Source organism: Heteronotia binoei, chromosome 11 (genome assembly GCF_032191835.1).
Source record: "Heteronotia binoei isolate CCM8104 ecotype False Entrance Well chromosome 11, APGP_CSIRO_Hbin_v1, whole genome shotgun sequence".
Classification (NCBI taxonomy): Eukaryota; Metazoa; Chordata; class Lepidosauria; order Squamata; family Gekkonidae; genus Heteronotia; species Heteronotia binoei.
Window position 1 is genome coordinate 79,094,167 of NC_083233.1, and position 26,056 is coordinate 79,120,222.

General features: G+C 45.6%; 1 protein-coding gene across 1 annotated transcript in view; it reads right to left on the bottom strand.

Annotated features, from left to right (window-relative positions):
* The window catches only part of CLIP1 (CAP-Gly domain containing linker protein 1), a 137,836-nt gene that overhangs the window by 24,987 nt on the left and 86,793 nt on the right, over positions 1-26,056 (bottom strand). The window contains 13 exon segments of the mRNA XM_060249169.1: positions 5,711-5,825; positions 15,536-15,642; positions 16,290-16,333; positions 18,468-18,988; positions 18,990-19,080; positions 19,083-19,577; positions 19,580-19,879; positions 19,882-20,373; positions 20,376-20,519; positions 20,522-20,704; positions 20,707-20,781; positions 20,784-20,922; positions 23,893-24,108. Of these exon segments, the coding sequence (XP_060105152.1) occupies positions 5,711-5,825; positions 15,536-15,642; positions 16,290-16,333; positions 18,468-18,988; positions 18,990-19,080; positions 19,083-19,577; positions 19,580-19,879; positions 19,882-20,373; positions 20,376-20,519; positions 20,522-20,704; positions 20,707-20,781; positions 20,784-20,922; positions 23,893-24,108 (2,922 nt within the window).

A 26,056-nucleotide genomic window follows, 5' to 3' on the forward strand; every position in this document is an offset into this window, starting at 1 on the left:
GAATATTATGCAAGCCCTCCCTCCCCATCACTTAACATTAGAGTCTTTTGCCCTTCTGGACTTTTCACGTGGGCTTCTTTGTGCTACGGAATAAAAGGTGCTGATCGAGTTTTTGTGTGAACCATACCCAACAACATGGTTCTTGGAAGGCGCTGTGGTTCAGAATCTCTGCTTCACATGTAGAAGGTCCCAGGTTCAATTGCTGGCATCCAGGGGTCGTTTTGTAGAAACATAGGTGGTGGAGCTCATCCAGGGATTGTTATGCAGCTGCACCTACTATTCAATGGACAAGGTGGGAAGGAGGAGGTGGAACTCTCAGAAAGCTCCTCTGAGCTCCCGCTGAATCTGAGGCCTGCTGGCATCTCTAATTAAAAGGACCAGGCAGTGGGTGACATGAAAGACCTCTAATCTGAGACCTCGGAGGGCTGTTGCCAGTCTGAGTAGACTATACTGACCTTGATGGACCAATGGCCTGATTCAATAGAAGGCGGCTTCGTGTGTAAACTTGAGGAGCGCTGCTAATGGCAAACTCCCTTTTGAGCAGCTTGCCCTCCATGATAGATCTCATTTGAGAAGCCTCAGAAAGCCACGACGTTATAGCAACATTCCTCATATTTGGGACAGGCCACCATCGGTGGGGGGGAGGGGCTTGCCCCCCCCCCCAGCTGACAACCCAGTTCCAGCTGTAAGGTATCCTGATATTGCTCAAGCACATGCACATCGTCTGCAAATTTAATAAGCATTCCCTCTTTCCCTTTATCCAAATCATTTATAAAGATGTCGAACAGGACCCAGGACAGATCCCTGAGAGACTCCACTTGCCACTCCTCTCCAAGAGGATAAGGAACCATCCACAAGCGCTCTTTGGGTGCGATCTGTCAACCAGTTACAGATCCACCTAACAGGATTCAAACTACATTTTACCAATTTGTCAACAAACCTATTATGTGGAACCTTATCAAAAGCCTTACCGAAATCAAGATAAACTAGGTCTACAGCATTCCCCTGATCCAGCTTATTGCAAACAGAATCCTATTTATGTAATTTCTGTACCACTTGGTGTGTCATGTTTACTCATGTTATGTGTCAGCTCTTTCTGGTGATTCCTGACTTCTAAAATCCTCACGCATTGGTTACAGAACGTCCCATTTTTTGTGATTCTACTGGCTCACTCTGTGCAGCCCACCTTGAATCCCTGTGAGAAAGGGAATTACATAAATAAAAGCCAAATAAAAACCAAGAATGCCGCAAACTGACCATAGGCAACTGCCCTCCCAGCTCTATATGCTATCTGGGGAAAATGATACCTGCTAAGCAATCGGTATGATGACACTCTATGGCAGGTCAGCGTAATTAACCCCGAAATGCAAACAGATGGTGTGGATCTGAAATGACATGGGTTTTCCAAAGGCAGCCTAGCGAGTTCATGGCTGAAGGGAGATTTGAACTGGTGAATTCCCAGCTTCAGTCTTGGATGACCTTTGAAACCTCCTGGGCCTCTCACTCCATCCCACACCTTCCCCCTGCCCCCTTCTTTACTGCTTACTATTGCCACCCTTGCATCCAAAAGCACTTTATCCAGGCTTTTCTTTTTTAAATGACTATGTAATGGGGACAGCTCCCTGGGAACTTCGAAATAAATGAGAGCTGTGCAAGGGAATTGCTGTGAAGCTCCATTTCATTTCAACAGGGACTGTACAGGAGATGCTTCTGGTCGACTGTGCTGCGTGGTGTTTAATTGAATTCATTCAGACTGCCTCTACTTGGGTCATCCGTACCCATGTTAATTACTCTACAGGCACCTGCGTCTTGAGCACCTACATAACACAGCTTGTCCTTGCAGGGATGCTCATCCACCTGCCTAATACAGGCACTCATTATGAGGCTACCTTTCCTTTTTTAACACTCTTAAGCCTCTTCCAAATCAAATTAAAGTGCCAAATTAAAAACCCAGCAAACTCAAAGCCACAAAGCCCCTCTGTTGGTACAAACCCAAGTTTGGAGTCAGAACGTGCAATAAACTGCAGTAAAGACAAGGCTGTGTGAATGACAGCTAAAACTGTGATGGCAGGAAGACCCTGAGGACTCGGAAGAAGATTCTGAAACACCCCCCCCCCTTTTGGCTGATGCTGCCCAGCTGTGACAAGCCAGATTCCATGGCAGACTGACAGCAGCAAAGAGAAAGAAGCCCTGCCCCCAAGGAGACTGACAACATCTGGCTGCCACAGATAGAAGACTCTCTCTGAGAGGTGACACCAAAGGGGACCCGTTTGAATGTGCTCAATTCTGCTGTATTATCTGGGAGATTTAAGAAAAATACCTTTCTTGGACAGGTTCTGTCCCTGTGAGTTGCAGGAAAATGACGGAACAGACCATACACTTTTATCTTGTAGATTCAACTGTGATTTACATGTTTCTTATTTGGACCCTATATTGCAGGGGTGGCCAATGGTAGTTCTCCAGATTTTTTTCCCCCCTACAACTCTCATCAGCCCCAGCCAGCATGGCCAATGGCTGGGTCTGATGGGAGTTGTAGGCAAAAAAAACATCTGGAGAGCTACCGTTGGCCACCCCTGCTATACTGCAATCCTTGGAAGGTAGATCTGATGAAAGTAAGATAGTGATTTACTAGCCTCACATAAGGCTGAAACCATCAAAGTGGTGGCCAACTTCCTCTATTGTGCCTACAGGAGAAGTCCGTTTAGAATGTTAAATTAACCAACTTTTTTTTCTTGCTGCTTTGATTTGCTACTGTTGTTACGCCAATCAAGGTTCTGTGACTGAGACACCAAAGAGAGGTTCCCTTTGGGGCCGTGACGTGGGCAACGTACCTGAATGAAAAGGAGCTAGGTATATTGGCCTTTTGTGTATGCGTACTCCTAATCCTGTTGCATTAACAATCACCAGTGGTCTGACCTAGCCTCAGATCGCAAAGCATGGAGGCACACCATCCACCAGGCTGTCTCTTCCTTTGAGAACGCACGCATAGCTGGTCTTGAGGACAAAAGGAGATTGAGGAAGAATTGCACTGCTACAGCACCAACCCCAAATCAGACTTTTCCCTGCAGCCACTGTGGCCGGACCTGCCCGTCCCGCATTGGTCTTGTCAGCCACCAGCGAGCCTGCAGCAGACGTGGACTACTGCACCTTTCTTAAATCTTCGTTCGCGAAGTCAAGGCGAGAGAGAGACTCCTAATCCATTGCATTGTTTTTCGTGGATTTTTGTAAGCTGCCTTGAAGGCTATATAGAAGGTGAAAGATGGCAGAAAAAAACCCAAATCACTCTCTGAAAGGGTGATGGCCAGTCTAAAGCGCAGGTTGATTTCGCCATTTTCCTTCTATTCTTAACTTGCAGCACGAGCCTAAACAGAGTCAGTCCTGTTTTATTTATTTATTTATTAAATTTATGAATCGCCTCATCCCGGCCAATGCCAGGCTCCAGGCGATGTGCTGTAATTCTGCTTTCCAGGCACTGAGAGCATTTCCCCACGTAAGCAGAGGTGGGGGGGAGGGGGGTGCCAGCCCGGCAGCTGTCATTGTCCTCAAACAAAAGTCTGGTGGACCATCTCTGCTTTGCAGGCCTTTGGAATTGTAAAAGATCCCGCAGTGCCCTGGTGTCTTCCGGCAGAGAGTTCCACCAGGTTGGGGCCAGGACTGAAGAAGTCTTGGGCTTCGTTGAGGAAAGCTGGACCTCTTTAGGGCACTCATTAAATTGTAGACACTTGTTAAATTGGGCCTACTGGCCGAAGCTAGCCTGAGCTTGTCAGATCTCAGAAACTAAGCAGGGTCATAGAATCATAGAGTTGGAAGGGACCTCAAGGGTCATCTAGTCCAACCCCCTGCACAATGCAGGAAACTCACAAACACCTCCCCTTAATTCACAGGATCTTCATTGCAGTCAGATGGCCATCTAGCCTCTGTTTAAAAACCTCCAAGGAAGGAGAGCCCACCACCTCCCGAGGAAGCCTCTTCCACAGAGGAATCGCTCTAACGGTCAGGAAGTTCTTCCTAATGTTGAGCTGGAAACTCTTTTGATTTAATTTCAACCCACTGGTTCTGGTCCTACCTTCTGGGGCCACAGAAAACAATTCCACCCCATCCTTTATATGAAGCCCTTCAAGGTCTTGAAGATGGTGATCCTATCACCTCTCAGCCGTCTCCTCTCCAGGCTAAACTTCCCCAGCTCCTTCAACCTTTCCTCATAGGACTTGGTCTCCAGACCCCTCACCATCTTCATCGCCCTCCTGTGGACCCATTCCAGCTTGTCTACATCCTTCTTAAAATGTGGTGCCCAAAACTGAACACAATACTCCAGAGCAGAGTAGAGTAAAGTGATACCATCACATCACGTGATCTGGACACTATACGTCTGTTGATGCAGCCCAAAATTGCATTTGCCTTTCCCTGGTTAGCATTTGGATGGGAGACCACCAAGGACATCCAGGGCTGCTATGCAGAGGCAAGCAATGGCAAGCCGCCTCCATTGGTTTCTCGCCTTTCTCGACTCTATGGGGTCACCGTAGATCTGCTGCGACTTGCTGGCAGTTTTTGCCCTGACCTGGGTGGCTCATGCTAGCCGGATTTCATCAGATCTTGGAAGCTAAGCGGGCTGCACCATGGTTAATGCCAGAATGGGAGACCACTGAGGAACTCCACTGAAAGTCATGATGCAGAGGCAGATGACGACAACCACCTCTGAATATCTCTTGCCTTGAAAACCTTTTGGGCTTGCCAGAAGTGGTCTGTGACTTGATGGCACTTAACACACAAACGCACTTCCAGGTAAAAACTGTCAGATGTCCCAATGTGGTGAACAGACAGTGAACCGCTGAGCGGATCCCTTTAATTAGCCCTGTGTTTTGTCAGCCCCAAACCTAGTCTTGGGCAGCCCCTGCTCATTTCAATGGGATTTTGTACAAGAGTTCCATGGTAGATCTACGCCTGTTATTGTACTGTATTCTGTAGACGCCTGTAAACTACCGCTGATAATCCTGTTATGCAGCCTCTAAAAGACCACACACTTAGCCAGCCGTATAAATCTCACAAGTGCAATGGGACTAATTTACACACATTTCTGGGCAAAACTGTCACTTGCTCAGACCACACCACTTCCATTTCCCAAAGTTGGGAAATACACTTTTGCTTACTCGCTTCCTTTGAACATTCTTTGTGCAAATCAGTATTCTTTTTAATGCTGCACAATCTCGCTACAGAACATTAGAAGAGCCCACAATTCAGGAAACTGAAACTACCGACCAAGGCTGGGCACCCTTCTGAATTTCATGTCTGCAGTCTTGTCAGTAACAACCTGCGCTGCTTTCCACCCAGCTCTGCCCTGCTAAGCATTCGTGACAGGTTATGCAACTCCCAGCTCAGGTGCTCTTACAGAGGACGTTAAAATAGCCTCCAATCAAAGAAAACAAAGTACTACAGGAATAGCCTGGAGATGAACAGATTTTGTGCGGCGAAGAGACCAACTTCCACGGGTGGCGGACGGTCGCCTCCCGGAGTTTATGCCACAATAAAGCCGGCTCATCTTTAAAAGGCAGCTCAGATCTTGTTATCTCCTTGCTGCTAATGACAGCTAATCTCCTAGAATCTGAGGTGAGTCCTCTGCTTCTTTCCCTCACACACAAACACAAAGCTCAGGAGGGTCCTAGGAACCAGCCCAGAGAAAAAGCCCCCCCCCCCGAAAGCAAAAAGGACATACCTTCTGATGACTTGTGACTTCACCTTTGCCTAGCTCTCCAGCAAGTTTAACGTTCTCTTCTTGCAAGGCTGCGAGCTGCTGGGACTTCTCAGCCTCTGCCAGCCTCAGTGCTTCTCTGCAAGGACAAGGGAGCGCATGGTTACCATAGGAACAAGAACGGCAAGGGGGGGGGGAAGCGAGAGAGAATCAGCTTTGCAGCTTGCAAAAAAAAAAAAAGAAGAAGAAGAACGTCATGTGCTTAATGAGATCTTTAAAAAGGCGACAAGCCCCAGTCCCGATACCTCCTCTCCCCCTGGATCAATCTTTAAGAACAGATCAGTGGGCCTGAGGATTCCATTCCTTCTATTTTCTATAAACACACTTTTGTGACCAAACCCCGCCCCGCCTCAAACGCATTAAGAGCTGCAACTGAACTGGGTTAAAAATAATTGCACTTATTGCGGATGATTACATTCGGAGGGACGGGGGTGCCAGGCTTCCCCTCACCCGTTCTCGTAATCTGAAGTCGATGCTTTAGGAACTAGTTCCTGCGTTGGGGGAAGGAGAGGACTCCGGACTGAGGCCAGGCTGAAGTGCCCGAGAGGCATTAAGTGATATAGGACCAGGAGGAGACGCAGCCACCTCTCGATTTACCCAGAGCATTCTTGGGGGGCTACTGTCTTGGAGGGCCACAGGCTGGCAAGAGCAAGCAGAGTTCAGTGGCCTTCACTGGTAGAGCTGCAAAGACTCCTCTACTCAGCTTGCTCCGGAGCTGTCTGGACATCCCAGCCCCGTATAAGATGACCCGCAAAGTCACAACTGTGGTCTGTCACAGCTTCATCGAACGGCTGGTGCTTTGAGTCTGAATTTTAACCCTGGGTGGCTAAGAATCTATACAAACAAAAAAGGCCTCTTTCCTCTAATAATTCAAGACCTCTATAGGCCAAGGTGGCTGCAACTGGTTGAAAGCAATTTGGAAAGTATAGGATTCTCACTTGAAAACCTCTTGACGCAGAGTAATGCCAAAGCAAAAAGTATTATCAAACAAAGAATTTGTGATATAGAGAGGCAAAAGGATCTAGAACAGGCCCCTTCTTTCTTGGCGTCTACCGAGACCAAATATGTTATGAGGATGGCCAAGTACTTTTCTTATTTGGAGGTACCAGCTCACAGAAGAGCCTTTACATTGGCTCAATGCGCAGCCATGCCCTCAAAAGTGTTAGAAGGGAAATATAGAAAAGTTCCGTATGAAGATCGACGCTGTTCTTGTGCTATGGGAGAGGTGGAGTCGATGATTCATATGTTTTTTCGATGCCCATTCCACCAAGCATATAGGGACAGGTTTGTTTCCCCGTTTGCAGTCAAACCAATAGCAGATGCCGACGAGGCATGTTTGAAGAAACTTTTGGTGGATGCAAGTCCATCTATCTCAAGACAGATAGCTAAATTCTGCCATTACCTGGTGAAGTTCCATACTAAGAAACAAGAAATGGTAGGTTTTGTATGATCTGTTTGACTTTTAGGTTATAAACGATTTTATATATTCGGATTTAAAGGATTTTCTATTAATTTGAACTGATTCTGGATTTTAAAATTGGTTAAATTATATTTTAGTGATCCCCGACCTGTATAGGTGCGGAAAAGTTTTAAGTATTTTATTGTATTTTATGTATTTTTGGAGGGGTTTTACATGATGTGTTATAATTTTTATATTGGTCTATGAACGTAATAAAAAGTTCGTTCGTTCGTTCATTCATTCATTCAACCCTGGGCGGAGAATAAGAAGTTTGAGTCCAGTGGCACCTTTAAGACCAACACAATTTTATTCAAGGTATAAGCTTTCATGGGCATGCACACTTCATCAATGTAGCTGGCGAAATGTGCATGCACACGAAAAGCTTATACCCAGAATCAAAACTCTGACCGATTCCCCACTAGCCTTATGCCGCTCTCACACTCTTCTTCTCTGCGGGGCTTCCGTCGGATTTCACACTGTCTGCCCCGGGGCTGCAATTAGCTTTGCCTTTTTCACGTGGCAAACAGAAACTGGTTTTTAGAGGATCTTGTTTGCAGCGTGAAAAAGGTGGAGTGAGTTGCAGCCCCGGGGCAGAGAGTGTGAAATCCAACAGAAGCCCCGCAGAGGAGTGGGAGTAAGGTTAGAGGGAAATCTGTCTTTGTTGGTCTTAAAGGTGCCCCTGGACTCAAACTTTGTTCTGCTGCTTCAGACCAACCTACCCCACCCTTGAATATAACCGCTGGCGGAGTTTCTGTAACTTTCAACCACCAGCTGTTATTTACTTACTTCATTTATACCCCTTTTCTTTCTCAGCGGCTTACATAATTCTTTTCTCCATTTTATCCTTGCCACAACCCTGTGAGGGAGATTGGGCTTGGAGAAAGCAACTAGACCAAGGTCACCCATTGAGCTTCCACGGCAGAGTAGAGATTCGAACCTGGATCTAATGACCTTAGTCCTAATCTCACTACTACACCACACTGGTTGAGGGTTCTCCTCCCCTCCCCCAGCTCAGCCCCAAGTCCTTCTTTCTGCTTATCGCTTCTATCATGGCTTGGCAAAACGGAGCAGGTATTTCACAAGAAACCAGAAGGGGGAGAAGTTAAGCAGCCTGGCAGATACAGGCATCTTAAGAACATAAGAGAACATAAGAGAAGCCATGTTGGATCAGGCCAACGGCCCATCCAGTCCAACACTCTGTGTCACATAAGAACATCAGAGAAGCCATGTTGGATCAGGCCAATGGCCCATCCAGTCCAACACTCTGTGTCACATAAGAACATAAGAGAAGCCATGTTAGATCAGGCCAATGGCCCATCCAGTCCAACACTCTGTGTCACATAAGAACATAAGAGAAGCCATGTTAGATCAGGCCAACGGCCCATCCAGTCCAACACTTTGTGTCACATAAGAACATCAGAGAAGCCATGTTGGATCAGGCCAATGGCCCATCCAGTCCAACACTCTGTGTCACACAGTGGCAAAAAATTTTTATATATACACACACACTGTGGCTAATAGCCACTGATGGACCTCTGCTCCATATTTTTATCTAAGCCCCTCTTGAAGCCGGCTATGCTTGTGGCCGCCACCACCTCCTGTGGCAGTGAATTCCACATGTTAATCACCCTTGGGGTGAAGAAGGACTTCCTTTTATCCGTTCTAACCTGACTGCTCAGCAATTTCATCGAATGCCCACGAGTTCTTGTATTGTGATAAAGGGAGAAAAGGACTTCTTTCTCTACTTTCTCCATCTACTTTCTCTATCTACTTTCTCCATCTTTGTGGATAAGATGTGGAAACTGGCGGTCTGCTCTCTCCGAGTGCTGGGGTTGGGGGGAGGGGGAAGGCTACTCTACTAACTGCTCCCCAACGCCAATGGCTAGGGAGGAAAACCACAGGAAGCAGCACTTTCCCAGCAGGTACCTGATCCACTCTGCCTTCCGCATCCAGGGCTTAGGCACGCACTCAGGTCTCCTACAGACTTTCCTCTATACCAGGGGTGGCCAAACTGTGGCTCGGGAGCCACATGTGGCTCTTTCAAACACACTGTGTGGCTCTCAAAGCCCCCACCGGCTTGGAGAAGGCATTTGTCTCTTGAAATCACTTCTCCAAGCCAAGTCAGCCGGCGGCTTGGAGAATGCATTTCAAGTTGAAGTTGCTTTCTTTCCCCCTCCCCCTCTCCCTCCTCATCTATTTATTTCCTTCCTTCCTTCACTCAAACATCTGATGTTCGTGCTTTGCAGCTCTCCAACATCTGACATTTATTCTATGTGGCTCTTATATTAAGCAAGCTTGGCCACCCCTGCTCCATACATATTATCTTGCTCTTTCCTCCAGGGAACTCAGTGTGGCACACGGGGTTCTTCCCCTACCTGCTTTAGACTTTGCAATGCCTCTGTGAGGCTGGTCAGGCTGTGAGAGGGTGATCAGTCTAATCCCACCCCATGAACAGCCTGGCTGAAAAACTGTGATAACCTCATAACGCACAACAGCATTTCCGAGCCATATTGACTTGAGAATTCAATAAACAATCACAAAGTTCTCTTATAAAGGACAAAAGTTGTTTACAGCTGTGCTGGTCCAAAACCAGAAAAGCAATCCACAGAACACCTTTTATTAGGAACGGCAGGGTCCCCTGTGCAAGCACCAGTCGTTTCCAACTCTGGGGTGAGGTTGCTTTCACAACGTTTTCACGGCAGACTTTTCATGGCGTTGTTTGCCATTGCCTTCCCCGGTCATTACACTTCCCCCCCAGCAAGCTGGGTATTCATTTTACTGACCTTGGAAGGATGGAAGGCTGAGTCAACCTCGAGCCGGCTACTTGAAAACCCAGCTTCCGCCGGGGATCGAACTCAGGTCATGAGCAGAGTTTAGGACTGCATTACTGCAGCTTTAACACTGCGCTTTTATTAGGATCAACCCAAATGATACAGAACAGTGTGTGAACATCCGGGTTCTCCAGGACCATTCGACAGGCTGGATGTTAAAAAGTATTTAAATTACACTTTGAAAATACACAGAGGTCTACTGGGCAGAATTGATAGGCATCGGCTCACTCTAAAATTGCATTAATTTCTGCGTTACGTTATGGGTTGCTAATTATTTCAGCCACAATTTTGAATTACATGGTGGTTACATTCTGCACGTTTGCGCTCTCTCACACACGTGCATTCACGCTGGTACAGCACTGGTGTGCACTGACTGGTACAGCAGAAGCGCAACTTAAAAAAACTTTTACTCCTTTTGAATTTATTTGCATAATCTCAATTTTGGTAGGGGCACTAATGCATCCTAGATTGGCTTCCTGATGAACCATCTGCTGCCAGTACCTTATCTAAAGCGAAGAAAATCAGATTAAGACGCTCTCCGGTAGACATTCAAAAGAAGAGACCAAACGAACGTTGCAGTTTGGTTTCCTGACTGTGGAGCCGTAGCTCTATCCGTTTGCAAAATGAGTTCTAAGACTGCAGTGGGTGCCCCAGTTAAGACCAGACTATTGTTTAAAAGGCATCAGTCTTTTCCCCCCACACTCATATGACAGCAATATGCCTGTAGAGACAGCTGCTCTCAAAACATCCACACCCACACCCGTAAGAGCTGACGGTGCCCCAATTACAATTTAGAACTAGCATCGGAAGTCTATGAAAACAGCCAAAATTCTCCTCTGTCCTATATAACATCTACTGCCTTCTGCTAGAACCTCTCTGAATCGACCTCTGCTAGAGGTCGATTCAGGTCCTGCCATCTCTTAGTGCCCAATCCAGCTGCCTGGATTTACTTCTGATTTCTCATCACACAGATTTAAGATAGCTTCAGAATGACAAGCAGCCAACCAATTCAACTGAAAGGCCAAGTGGGCATTCTGGGAATTAATAAACGACTGCCTATTGTTGAGCCATGAAAGACTCAGACTCGCGTACAGCATAGGGCATCTGCTCTTAAATCGAAGAGGGACATGAGAACCAGGGCTGGCGCTAGGGGTTCTGCCACTCGAGGCAGCCCCCTGCGCCATGCCCCCCCCCCAGCTCCCTCTATGGAGCTCATATCGCACGTGCGCAGCACTATGACATCACCAAAAGTGATGTCATCTTACAGGGTGGCAGGGGCAAGAGAACAAAGGGCGGCGCACAACAGTGATGCCGCGCCACTGCTTTCCCTCTGCAGTAAGCTCAGCGTGCTGTTTTAGCGGTGCCAGCTGCTTTTGGGTTGAAAGCACCCGAGCGGTGCCTTCCAAAGATGCCGGCCGCTTTCAAACCGAAATTGACCGGCGCCGCTAAAATACATGTTGAACATAAGAGAAGCCATGCTGGATCAGGCCAACGGCCCATCCAGTCCAACACTCTGTGTCACAGAAGAACATAAGAGAAGCCATGTTGGATCAGGCCAGTGGCCCATCCAGTCCAACACTCTGTGTCACAGAAGAACATAAGAGAAGCCATGTTGGATCAGGCCAGTGGCCCATCCAGTCCAACACTCTGTGTCACAGAAGAACATAAGAGAAGCCATGTTGGATCAGGCCAGTGGCCCATCCAGTCCAACACTCTGTGTCACATAAGAACATAAGAGAAGCCATGTTGGATCAGGCCAGTGGCCCATCCAGTCCAACACTCTGTGTCACAGAAGAACATAAGAGAAGCCATGTTGGATCAGGCCAGTGGCCCATCCAGTCCAACACTCTGTGTCACATAAGAACATAAGAGAAGCCATGTTGTATCAGGCCAGTGGCCCATCCAGTCCAACACTCTGTGTCACATAAGAAATAAGAGAAGCCATGTTGGATCAGGCCAGTGGCCCATCCAGTCCAACACTCTGTGTCACAGAAGAACATAAGAGAAGCCATGTTTGGTCAGGCCAATGGCCCATCCAGTCCAACACTCTGTGTCACGTAAGAACATAAGAGAAGTCATGTTGGATCAGGCCAGTGGCCCATCCAGTCCAACACTCTGTGTCACATAAGAACATAAGAGAAGCCATGTTGGATCAGGCCATTGGCCCATCCAGTCCAACACTCTGTGTCACATAAGAACATAAGAGAAGGCATGTTGGATCAGGCCAGTGGCCCATCCAGTCCAACACTCTGTGTCACAGAAGAACATAAGAGAGGTCATGATGGATCAGGCCAATGGTCCAGTGAATTCCACATGTTATTCAGTACAATATCTTTATTGCATTAGCAAAATATTGCCATAGCAACCACCAAATACAATAATAAAATAAAAGGGAATGAAGAGAAAACACAAAACAACATCCAGTACCTCATTCCATACTGCGATAAGAGGTCATACAATCCTAAAAGTATCTAGAATAAAATGTCAATAAAAATTTTAAAGCCTAAAAATCAATACATTCTAAACTTTTAGAACCTTTACAGACTAAATTTAAAATTTAAAACATCAACAAAATTTAACGAGGACTACACTAGAAAAGAACTGAAAGTGATAGAGAGCAATCAATGAGGCTCAGTCTTCATTTTCTTTTCCATGACAACAGGTGCAAACCTTGCGACTTGAAAAGTAGTGTATTTATCTCTATCAGATAGTAAAAAACTAGTTTCTCCTGATTTGACTTCCCAAGAAGAGATAACAGAATAAGACCCAGAAACCTATTCCGTTCAGTTAAAATCAGGGCAATAAAACATGGCATGAGAAAGGTCCTCAAAAGAAGTTTGGTCACAAATACAAACTCTTTTCCGATAAGGAATTTGCCTAAAGCGACCTTCATTGGCCAATAAAGGTAATAAATCAAAGCGAGCCCTCGTAAATGCTTTCCGAAGCTTGGGATTCACTACAGTATAGTAAATTTATAAATACACACACACAAACACACACACTGTGGCTAATAGCCACTGATGGACCTCTGCTCCATATTTTTATCTAACCCCCTCTTGAAGCTGGCTATGCTTGTAGCCACCACCACCTCCTGTGGCAGTGAATTCCACATGTTAATCACCCTTTGGGTGAAGAAGGACTTCCTTTTATCTGTTTTAACCTGACTGCTCAGCAATTTCATTGAATGCCCACGAGTTCTTGTATTGTGAGAAAGGGAGAAAAGGACTTCTTTCTCTACCTTCTCCATCCCATGCATTATCTCGTTTCTCCAAGCTAAAGAGCCCCAAGCGTTTCTCCAAGCTAAAGAGCCCCAAGCGTTTTAACCTTTCTTCCTAGGGAAAGTGTTCCAAACCTTTAATCATTCTAGTTGCCCTTTTCTGCACTTTTTCCAATGCTATAATATCCTTTTTGAGGTGCGGTGACCTTTTTGAGGTGCGGTGATCAGAACCAGCCTCTTGCCTTTGTCTGCACTCCGTAATGAGGAGTTATTGACTGGCATCTCCACCAACTGAACACAATGATGGGTCTAATGGAATGAGAAAGCAGACCGCTTCTCTTCTTTAGTTTCCAACACAAAAAAATTACAGTCAATTTGACTCGACCATTCCCAGCACCATCACATTTGCTGGGAAACTCAGGAGCAGCTGCCGTTCCTGCTTCTTTGAGAACTAGAAGCTGGTGTCGCGTTAAGGACTTTCCCTTGATGATGCCGCAGATTAACAGGAAAAGGCTCATGGAACGAAATCCTACCCCTGCCCACAACTTCAGAATGGGTTTCTCACGAAAATGCATTCTAGGCTCGGCATTTTTTTTAAAAAAAAGGAAAATATGGCATAGCACAAGCGAGCTATCTTCGGAATGCATGCAGTCTGCTACACGGCAGAGCCAGGCCATTCCCCCTACGGAGACAGCAAAAGATCTGGCTTAGCCTACACCTTGAGCATTAAGAGCAACGCGTTTTGTTTCTGCTAATGCAAAACGTAGAAACAACAGCAAAATCACTACAGCAGTGGAAATTCTCACAAACTACTTCTCTTCATAAATTAGCGTTAAGCGTTCCACATACTTTGGCATCTACGCCAATTCAACCACAGTGGTTACTTCTGTGTGGTATTAGCAGTAATGCTATTAATAGGATTAGTAACAGGCAGCGCAATGAAAAAAAAGGAAAGACTGGTTGAAATAGGGCTGGGGGAAAGCTCTTGAACCTCTATTTAAAGATAAAAGGACTGGTGCCACCAAGTGGCAGAACCACATATGGCTTCATATTTGAAAAACGTCTTGCTTGCACAGAAAAGCAGGTTTTTAAAACACTGCTTTTGTCGAGAGAGCCAGGGACTTCGTGAGTTAATCCTCCCTGATTTGCTGCTCTACATGCTCTCTGATTGGCCAGCATCAGCTGTTAGAGAGGGGAAAACCTGCTGAATCAAAGAGAAAAAGAGTCAGCCAGCAGCCTTTTTATGTCTGGATCAGGAGCCAGAGGGTTTGGCTTCTGAGGGAAGAGGCGTTTGGGAGTCAGTGTTTTCTGACAGGAAATAGTCAGAAAAGTATTTCTACAGCCACAAGAAAATAGACCTACTCTGAGGGAGAATTCAGAATCTCAGTCATGGAAGCTACAGCACTGCTTTATACAGACACATAGTGCTGGAAAAGGAATTTGGCAGGAGGTCTGAGGAGTTAGAGAGTACTCCCAGACAAGCCAAATACGAAAAGGAGTTAATTGTTCCTTAGGGAAAAGGAGAATAACTTCCTGCCAATAGGAAGGGGTTGGGAAGAGAACCCTGGTTTGTGGTAAAGGGGAAACACATAGACACCTTCAGATCTACTGGAAAGCTATAACATCTAAAGGGAGAACACAGACCTCTGAAGAGAGAAACCAAGAAGTTATAAGCAAATGCTATTCTCCAGAAAACAGTCTTAAGAATTCAGATCTGAATCAGAAAGTTTACCCTCAGCATCTCTAAAGCTTGATTCTACACACGGACATTCCCTGTCTATTTAATAAAATGTTTATTGTTTTTGAAATGTAATCTACCTCAAGTGCCATTTCACAAGGGTTCATAAAACAGGACAGCTCTCGTATTTCTCTTCAAGTTCCTGTGCTGGGTCTAAAGCCTAAACAAATATCTGTCACAGGGTGGGACAATTTAAGCTTATAAAACAAAGAAGAAATACATGCTACTAGAGGGCGACTCAGTCAACTTAGGGGGCGACTCAGTCAACTTAGGGGAACTGAAGTTTTGGCGGGAAAAATCTGCCTGGGGGTTGGGGAGATACAGGGGCCTGTCATCACTGCAACTTAAACGAATCAACAGTCTCATATGGAAATTCCTCCATTTCCTTTACAGCTTCAAAAGGGAGGACTGGTGGCTTTACACTTTACAGCCCTTTTTTCTCTAGAAGAGATGAAAAAAAAAAATCTCTCTCAACTTGCTTCCATCCCCTAGGAATGTACCTCATTTGAATCAAGTCTGCGCAGCAATGAAGGAAAACACTTACAGTTCTCTTCTCATCTCTTCCATTTTCTTCCCTTCCATGTCACGGAGCTCCTTTGACTTGTTAAGCTCCTCTTGGTTCTTCAGGCTGTTCTCTTTAAGGGTATCCAACTTGTGAGAGAAGAGGAGAGAAGAATACCTTTAGTTTAATACTTTCTGGCCCTGGAAGACTTCCGTGACTCGAAGGCTGCCTAACATTCATCAGATCGCAAACAGTAAGCAGAGCGAGTCAATGTTAAGTGGAACGTGGGACTATCTATACACTAGAAAGAGAGAGAAAAAGCTTGGATAGGTGGCATATCTGTAGAAGTGAGCAGCGAAGTGATGTGTTCCGCTAGTGGAATAGTTGAAGTCCCTGTGCATTTGAAGCTGCACGTCTGCAACTAAAGGAAGGAGGCGCATATGATTCCATTTTCAACCCAGAAACATTTGACAGGGAAACATATGCCCTTGAAGAAGGGCTGCCTATACTATAAAGCTATAAAAAAGATTACTAGGCTGGAATAAAAGCTTCCACACACCTTGCTGGTTTGGTTTTTTTTTTTCAAATGAGTTTGGGCGGGATTCCCCCTCTTTTGTGACTTCCAAAAATTAAATTCACCGACTCGGTGAAACAAATAGCTACAAAATCCACCAAAAATCAGTCAGGTAACCACAAAAATGCCAGCTGCGGGCTCCCCCCTTCCCCAAAGAGACAGACGAGACAGCAAAAAGAGACAGACGGAGGTGCCGCAGGCAAATGTTTCACAGTACTGTACCTGGATCTGTGGGAAGCAGAGAGCTGAGTATTGAGTTTTTAAGACTGGGAATACCATCGTTCCAACAGGTCTGCCGTTTCCAGCCCCAAAGTGACCGTGATGCCTTTATTTATTACGTTTTCATCTATCTTAGAAGCATCAGGTTGTAAGCCTCTACCGTTCACAGAGAGATGCATTTCGTTACGTAACGGATAATCTGCAGCAGCCAGGCTGGCAGAGTTACAGGGACACGGGATTATAAAATTTAATTTCCAGCGATCTAAGTCAAGAGACACGAACGGACATCAAGTCCCTTAATCCCACGTGATCTCCAGCAATACTGCTGGGATTATTCTATCACAGGCCCGTGTCTCTTTTAAGCCTCCTTTGCCAAGTTTTAAAAGGGACCATAGCTCAGCGCACAAGCACATACTCTGTACGCAGAAAGCCCCAGATACAATCCACAACATCTTCAGTTAGAACGATGTCTGGAAGCGTAACAGGAACGACCCCCGAGTGAGTCCTCAGAGTGTTAACTGTTGCTGCTCACAGCAGGTAGCGCTGGGACCCAGCAGTATATGGCAATTCTGTTCCTTTTTTTGAGGACTGAAAATTATTTATAGTCACTACGGGGGCGGGGGGGGGGAGAAAGAACAGGGGAAAGGAGAGATGTCTCCTTGACCACAATCTGTTCTTTAAAACTCAGGCTCTGACCATGCACCCCATATGCTTCCTTAGCCCATTCAAAATTATTGCACTGATAACGCTTTCTAGAAAGCTATCTGCAATATAGATTTGACAACTGATTCGTTTTAGGTGAAGTTTACTTTTCTATACGACCGATATATAAAAGTTGGGTTACCTCCTTTTACAGCTCCTAAGTTTAACTGGCTCATTTGGAATCCTCCAGGGAAGCCAACAGCTCCATCCCTCTCTCTTTTTTTTGTATTTTTATGTGCTTGTGTGCGTGCGTGCGTGCGCACACACACCTGGAAGTCATGGCAGCCTCTGGTGACTAACCCTTCCTGGAGGCCTGGAGGATATTCAGAGAAGCGGCTGAATAAAGCCTGTCCCTGCCTCTGGTATTCCAAGGAGGTCTCCCTTCTGAGTACTTGCCAGAATTGACTTTGCTTAGCTTCTGAGATCGGGCTTGCCTGAGCTATCCAGGTCAATGTCTCCATCTTGTCTTTCTGAAGGTCCTGATCAACTATCTGCAAATCATCTCGCAGCTATTTTTGCAGTACAGAAGATAAAAAGGTCACTCGAAGCCAAGAACTGTGCCGGACACTGGCTGCCAAGAACCATAGTCCTTCAGGACAACGGGGTTCCATTCCAAGTTAGCAGTTCCGGCAGTGCTCAATTTCAATAACAGAGATATTGGCTATCTGTTTGCTTTTTGAAGCTTCACAAGGTCCAATTTACTCTTTGGACCATTTTATCCCCATCAGAAATTAAACTGCAATCCCCTGCTAATGTGTTGTTGTTTTTAAAAACAACAACTACAACAAGATGTCCTTAATTAACATCACTCTTGGGATTACTTTTTTGCCATCTCGTAACACTCGTAACAATTTCAAGCGCTTTTTATTTACTAACAGACTTTACTTTTGTGCTCAAGTTTCACAATGCTGAAGCATCAGGAAGGGTCAAAGGTCAGCACTGGAATTTGGCTGCTGATGATGCCGAAGTTAAAACGAATGGAAATCTTTCCGCATCGCACAGGTTTGGGGGGGGGGGGGCAACAAAAATAAAGGCTGCGTGAAGGTAATGTAAAGCAACAATGAGAAGCGCCATTAAAAAGCTGCGTGGTTGACAAAGCCCGTGGAAAGCTCAACGTTCCATTTTGTCCTCTGTTGGCGGTGAAGGTAAACCCCATTGTGAATAAAAAGATATAACAGAGATTGCCAAATCCTTCTGCTACATTAACTTTTACTAGTCATTCTTCATGAAAACTGCTGCCTTTCGCCTCATTATAAGCTTAAGAGGCTGAACAGCCGATGTTTGAATTCCAATGAAATGCACATTTTGAAATTTTCAATTGAGACCATATTTAAGACCGCATGGATATTTTTTTTTGCCTACGTGCTGGCTCCTATGGATCTAGGAACCTGTCTTTTTATTCACAAAATTCTCATGCAACATTCAGGAACTGCAAGACCCTTAAAAGTCCTTCCTGCCCACCCAGATGCAGTGCTTAACTGTGTTTGGGGGAGGGGGGGGGGAATCTCTTAATTAAATATACTGAGAAACACATAATTAAGAGGGAGTTCAGGCTGAGGTAAGGTGCTGGATTGTGCAAAATTAAGTGCAGACAGTAAAATGATTTGACGTTAGTGTTTGGGGTTAGTAACCAGACTGGACTGGTTTTAACGGTGTTTGATACCTCAGATCTCTGTGTTACTGCCTGTGCCTGGAGACTCTCGATTTCTTTCAGTTTCAAGAGAAGCACATCTCTGTCCTTCTGCAGTCCATGTTTTTATTCTGATCACTCCACGAGGCTGGCAGACATCTCACTGTTAGTCTGCGCTAAGAGCGATACTTCCTCGTGCAGTTTATAGTAGTCTTCTGAAAACTTCTCCTTCTCTTTCGAGATCTCTTCCTTTATGGAGATCAGATTCCTCTGCTCCGAAAGCAGAATCTCATTCTCCTGGCGAAGTCTGGCGCGCTCCAGTTCTGAGGTTTCGTGGCTGCAACGAAGATCTTCCAGGATTTTGGAACTCCTCGTGCAGTTCCTGGAGTTCCGCCTTTGTTTTTGTCAGCGCTTCAAACTCGCTCTTGAGTTTTCCAATTTCGGATGCAAGTCGGTCAGTTCAACACTAAGGACCTCCTTTTCTTTCATGATTTCCTCTAGTCTGGAATCGGATTTTAATTTCCGTTGCTTCAGTTGTTCCCTCTCGGTCAACAGCTCTCGGTTCCTAGATGTCAGCTCTTCCTTCTCCCTCTCTAAGAAGCTGACACCGTTCTGAAGTTGCGTGTTCTCCACCATGAAAGACTCTTTCTCTAGCTTCCTGCCTTCTTGTTCGATGGTGAGGCAGTCCTGGATCCTCTGGACCTCTCTGCTTAACCTTTGGCACTCTTGTTGCAACCGGCTGTTCTCTTGGCTCAAGAGCTCCTTCTCCGAAGAGCTGCTCTTCAACGAAGCTGACAGCATCTGCTTTGCATGAAGCAAGGCAGAGTACTCGTTTTCTAGCACCGTTTTGGCACTCTGAGTCTCTTTCAAGATGGTGGACAGCTCACATTTGAAGCTGACCAGCTCTTGGTTTTCTTCCATTTTCTGGTCCAGCTCCCGCTTCAGAGTTTCAACACTGCCTGGAGCTTTGCTTTTTCTTGAGTCAACACTCGCTTGGCAGAGATGTCCAACTCATGCTTTCTCTTCAAGTCACACAGGGCTTTGGCAGCCGACTGCTTCTCTGCCAGGAGCTCTGCGCATTTTGCTTCCAGGGCGGCCCTTTTCCTTCGCAAGGCTCTCGTTTTGTTTCTTAAGCTTTGTGCATTTCTGATAAGTCAGTTCTTCTCTGCGCATATCTGGCTTAGCATCTCATTTAAAGTTTTCTCTGCACGAGCCGAATCTTCTGAGAGTTTTGCCAGCTTTTCCGAAATCACCTTGTTTCATTCAGAAGTTCTTCTCTTTCGCTCAAAAGCCTCCTTTCAGAGGAAGCCAAGGACTCCTTCTCCTGCATTAACTGAATACACTCAGAGTCCGTCGTCTCTCTGCTGACCTTAATCTCTTCTAGCAGCTTTGAAAGACTGGAATGGGAGGCTTGCAACTGTGCATTGTCTTTGGTGATCTTTTTAAGCTCTTTATTTGTCCCTTCTAGATCAGCCTGCAGGCCTTCGACTTTCACACCAAGCTTCTGTTTTTCATCCAGAGCCTGCTCCAAGCTTTGACGCAGCTCTTCCTGCCTTTTCAAGAGTCTTCCTTGTCCAGCTGGAGTTCTTGCTTGTCTGCCTCAGCTGTCTATCTCCCTTTTCAAAGCACATCTTCATTTCAAGACTCGAGTGTTTTGCTAACAGTAAGTCCTCTCAGCAGCCAAGGTTGAGATCTCCTGAAGGAGCTCCTTTTGGTCTCTGGCCATGTCTTCGTAGGAGTTCTTGAGCTTCTGATGACATCATCTTTGTCTTTGAGAAGGGCAGCGTTCTCCTCCAGGAGCTTTCTCTGATAGTCTTCCAGTTCTTCCCTTTGGCTGGTCTGCTTCTGAGATTCCTGAGCCAAGGCATCATTACAGGCCTGGAACTCATTCACCTGCTGAGAAGGGTGGCCTTTGAGGTCCGTAGAGCATCATTCTCTCTCGTTATCTTAAGGAGATCGTCTTGGGCTGCCTCTACTTCCAAGAGCAGCTTTCCTCTCTCAGACAGCAGTTCTTCGCTCTTGCCTGTTTCTTGCCAAGTTTTGCTCTCCGCTTCTTGTTTCTCCTTTAAGACTCTTTTGTTCTCTAATTGAGCTCTTCGTTAACCGTCCAAAGCTTTTCCTGATCTTGCTTTAACAACCCAACTTTGGACTCCAACTCTACAAGTTTGATAACAAGGAACCTTTTTCTAACTTTAAAGCATTCCCCTCCTGCGCCAGGGACTCTTTCTCTGATATCAAAGCCCTCATCTTGTCTGACATTAGTTCAATCTCTTTTTTGGCTGCAGCTAACATAGAGGTTAAGGACTACAGGAACAAAGGTTGGGGAGAAGGGAAACAAAAACAAAAAGTGAAGTCAAGCAGACTAGTGTGAAATGTGATTAAAGATAATAGCACAACTGTTTTTCCTTTAAATAAAAACATGTGTATACTGACACACAAAGCCATGCTGAAGAGCTTCTAGCTTCCTTTTATTATGCTAAACAAATGCCGTCTGTCTTAGAGTAATTAAGCTTACAAGCATGAGTTTTAATGCCCAACAATTCACACCCCCAGAGGGCCAAGTGAATGCACAAGGCATCACTGGATCTGGTAAGTTAACAGGGTTATGATCACATAGAATTTTTCCCATATCAGTGCAACTGTTTTAATGTGAGATGGAGCTATGGGATCCCATCCACACATCTGCTGCAACTGCAAAGCTCACGTATACCTTCCACTCAAGCAGGCATGATGGTACAATCATTTCTGGTTAAATTGATTCTCTTAATGCCCTGGTTTAATAGTGTCGACTGCATTATATCTGTGGCCCATGCTCACTGCAATGTTAAGACATCACGTGAACATACTGATAAGTAAGGCTGGATCAGGGTAGGCAGGTACAAGTGGGTACGTTCGATCCCCCTGCCCTTTTGTGCTCCAGCTGCACCAACTTTGGCAAACAAATAATTTTGACTGAGAATAACCTGTCCTGTGTAGCACAGAAGACAAGCTTCTTTCCACAAGACAGCAGAAACCTAGGCAGGTTCAGCTTTCATAGAGGACAGTCTATTACTAGGACACTTTTGTGAAAGGCAGACACTGACGGGGACCAAACAGAATGAATGAGCTGCATTAGGGAACACTTACTGAACTACTGTACTCACTGCTACAGGAGGCAGTGACGGCTGCCAGCATAGACAGCTTCAAGAGGGATTGGATAAACATATGGAACGGAGATCCATTGGTGGCTATTAGCCACAGGGTACTGATGGAACTCTGTCTGGGGCAGTGATGCTCTGTAGTCTTGGTGCTTGGGGGGGGGGGGACAGTGTAAGGCTTCTAGTGCCACTGATGGACCTCTTGATGGCGCCTGGTTTTTTTGACCACTGTGTGACACAGCGTGTTGGACTGGACGGGCCATTGGTCTGATCCAACATGGCTTCTTCTCTTATGTTCTTACTACAAGCTCTGGATTACAAACAGCTGAGAGTACCAGGGAGGACTCCTTAATTATTCACTTCCAATTTCCAAGATGGCAGAAATGCACTCTAAATTGATGGGTCCTGCATCTTTCCTTTAAATATCTGGTCAACTAGGCTTTCTGTGGGCATTACACACAGGAATCGCCTACTGGGTTAACTCAAATTCTTCCCAATAATCAAATGAGCCATCCCAAAGGAACTGGAATGAGAAGAGCTGGTAATCCAAAACTCTGTCACGCATCGTGACTCGTTATGGAAACGTTGAATGTTCTTTTGCTTCAGAAACACAAAACTTCCACAATGGTAGCATAAGGTGGAATGATTCAAGGTAAGGAGGATCCATAACCCAAAATGGTTTAAAAAAAAAAAGGTAAAGGTAGTCCCCTGTGTAAGCACCAGTCGTTTTCGACTCTGGGGTGATGTTGCTTTCATAACGTTTTCACGGCAAACTTTTTACGGGGTGGTTTGCCATTGCCTTCCCCAGTCTACACTTTCCCCCCAGCAAGCTGGGGACTCACTTGACTGACCTCGGAAGGATGGAAGGCTGAGTCAACCTGGACCTGGCTACCTGAACCAGCTTCCACTGGGATCGAATTCAGGTCATGAGCAGAGGGCTCTGGCTGCAGTACTGCAGCTTTACCACTCTGCACCACGGGGCTCTTTCCAAAATGGTATCGAGTGGTAAATCCATCCTTTGGTCTATGCCGGTAATCTTTATCGAGCTGTTAATCTTTATCAAGAGCCTTTTATCTTTTTTTCTTGTTATCATGGCAAATCAGAATCATTTTGAATTTGGACGTCAGCCCACATCAACTTTTGGCCTGTGTGTGTCAATGTAAACATCCAATATTCAGCTACAGGGTAACATAAATGCAAAGCTCAAACCACTTAATGCAATGGATGGGAGGAAACGGAAGGAACCATGTGAGGGAAATGCCATAAACAAATGAATGGAAGCTATTCAAGCTGAGCTAAGGGCAATGCAGAGCAAGGGTGCAGGAAATAAGCAACAACGCCCACCACCTCTGAGATTGCTTTGCCGCTCAGAATGGAAGAAGGGGTCTTCAAACAACCAAACAAAGTTTTATAAACCAGACAGCTATAGACTGGAAGAATGGGAAACTGTAAAGCTGGGAAGGCTCTCCCAGAGTGAGAGGGAGGACTAATCGCTCTCCAACCTGTTTCTGAAAAGTGCTTCTTTTCCTTACGTTTTGAAAGTCAGCACTGAGCACCCCAGTGGGTTGGGGTCTATTAGTTCCTTCCTCTAAACAGGACCCTTCCTCTGAGGAAATGTTTCTCCGCTACAGAAAGACTTAGTGGAAGGAAGTCATAGCATCCAGCCTTATGACATCTTTCTCTGCCTGAACTTTCTTGTTGCTGTAAAACTGCTTAATGCACTTCCTATTCTGCTTCTTGTACCTTTTGATCCCGAACCAGAAAGCAGTTGTGTGAAACACTGATAAATGTCCTTTATAAAACCTAGTGTGTGTGTGTGTACATTCTCTGTGGATTGTTAAACTCTATGGGATTTAGGGGCCACATAATTCCAGGAATTTTTGCCCAAAACTTTCATTCATATATGTGGTTGCCTCCTACAGTCTATCAAGGGATACTTATTTCTTTGGGCTCATGAAGACAAAAGGGCACCAGCCACACTTATTTCCCACATATCAGTCATGGACATCCATGCCCTTCCCATACCAGCCCAACGGATCTCAAGTCTAAATTTTCATCAACGGAATATACTTGGCATAAACAAGCTGGAGAAAGGAAATATCCTTGCTTTGGCTACCTGTTTTGGATAGTTACGCACCTTTGCATGCTCGGCTTCCTTTTTCAACTTCTCCACCTGTTTTTGCAAATCACTGGTTGTTTCTCGTGCCTTTGCCAAGCTCTGCTCTGTTTCCTGCAAATGTTGTTTAAGATCTTTGACGGCTGCGTCATGCTTGGCAGCCATCTCCGACTGCATCTTTTCATGCGTTGCCTGCAAGTCCTTATACTGATTTTGGCTGGCTGCGATTTTCTTTTCCTGCAAGAACAGACAGGGGCTAGATTGAGCATTGCTGAAAAGCCCTGCTCACATCCTACACGTACAACCACAGTATCAGAAGAAGTGCGCATGCACCCAAAAGCTTACACCCAGAATTAAACTTGGTTGGTCTTAAAGGTGCCATGGGACTCCCAACTTTGTTCTACAATATTCCACAGTTATCATGTTTCTTGCATTATAGAACTGAGGGAACAGCACTGTGCTAAATCTGGGATTAACACACGCAGGACTGTTTAAACCTTGTTGATAAAAAGGCATAAACCACAAAGGGAGAGAGCAGGTTCTTGAAGCAAGGCTGGTGTTTCCAAGACAGTCAGAGATAAAATAGCACTTTTCAGTTGGAATTAAGATTGTATGTACCTCAGTCAGACAAAGAGACTTAAAACTTGTATACTGCAAACACCCCTCCTCCAAACGCATGTGGTTTCTGGATTTTCTGGTTACATGCAACAACTGCATGAGAAGTAGGAGCGTTGCCCTCTGAAATATTCTCAATAAGCAGCTGTGGCTCAGTGGGAGACAGCCTGATTGGCATGCAGAAGGTCTCAGAGCCAGTTTGGTGAGAGCCAGTTTGGTGTAGTGGTTAAGTGTGTGGACTCTTATCTGGGAGAACCAGGTTTGATTCCCCACTCCGCCACCTGCAGCTGCTGGAATGGCCTTGGGTCAGTCATAGCTCGTATAGGAGTTGTCCTTTAAAGGGCAGCTTCTGGGAGAGCTCTCTCAGCCCCACCTACCTCATAAGGTGTCTGTTGTGGGGGTGGAAGACATAGGAGATTGTAAGCTGCTCTGAGACTGATTCAGAGAGAAAGGCGGAGTATACTTTGGTTAACAAACAAAGTAATGGAAGCTGTAAAAGGTAAGAAGGACTCCTTTAAGCGGTGGAAAGCTAGTCCAAGTGAGATTAGTAAAAGGGAACTGTGGAAGATGAGAAGTGTTTGCCTGCTCCAGAACCACTTATATTGGAAGGGGTGTTGAAAGACCTGAGTCAGATTGAGATGACATGAGAGGAGGTCCTACAACTGATAGACGAATTAAAAACTAATAAGTCACCGGGTCCAGATGGCATACATCCAAGAGTTCTGAAAGAACTCAAAGTTGAACTTGTGGATCTTCTGACAAAAAAATGTAATCTTTCATTGAAATCTGCCTCCGTTCCTGAGGACTGGAAGGTAGCAAATGTCACCCCCATCTTTTAAAAGGGTTTCAGAGAAGATCCGGGAAACTACAGGCCAGTCAGTCTGACTTCAATACCGGGAAAATTGGTAGAAACCGTTATCAAGGACAGAATGAGTAGGAACACTGATGAACACGAGTTATTGAGGAAGACTCAGCATGGGTTCTGTAAGGGAAGATCTTGCCTCACTAACCTGTTACATTTCTTTGAGGGGGTGAACAAACATGTGGACAAAAGAGACCCGATAGATATTGTTTACCTTGACTTCCAGAAAGCTTTTGATAAAGTTCCTCATCAAAGTAAGCTCGAGAGTCATGGAGTAAAAGGACAGGTCCTCTTGTGGATCAAAAACTGGCTAATTAATAGGAAGCAGAGAGTGTGTATAAATGGGCAGTCTTCGCAGTGGAGGACGGTAAGCAGTGGAGTGCCACAGGGCTCAGTACTGGGTCCCATGCTCTTTAAATTGTTCATAAATTATTTGGAGTTGAGAGTAAGCAGTGAAGTGGTCAAGTTTGCAGATGACACTAAATTGTTCAGGGTGGTGAGAACCAGAGAGGATTGTGAGGAACTCCAAAGGGATCTGTTGAGGCTGGGTGAGTGGGCGTCAACGTGGCAGATGAGGTTCAATGTGGCCAAGTGCAAAGTAATTCACACTGGGGCCAAGAATCCCAGCTACAAATACAAGTTGATGGGGTGTGAACTGGCACAGACTGACCAAGAGAGAGATCTTGGGGTCGTGGTAGATAACTCACT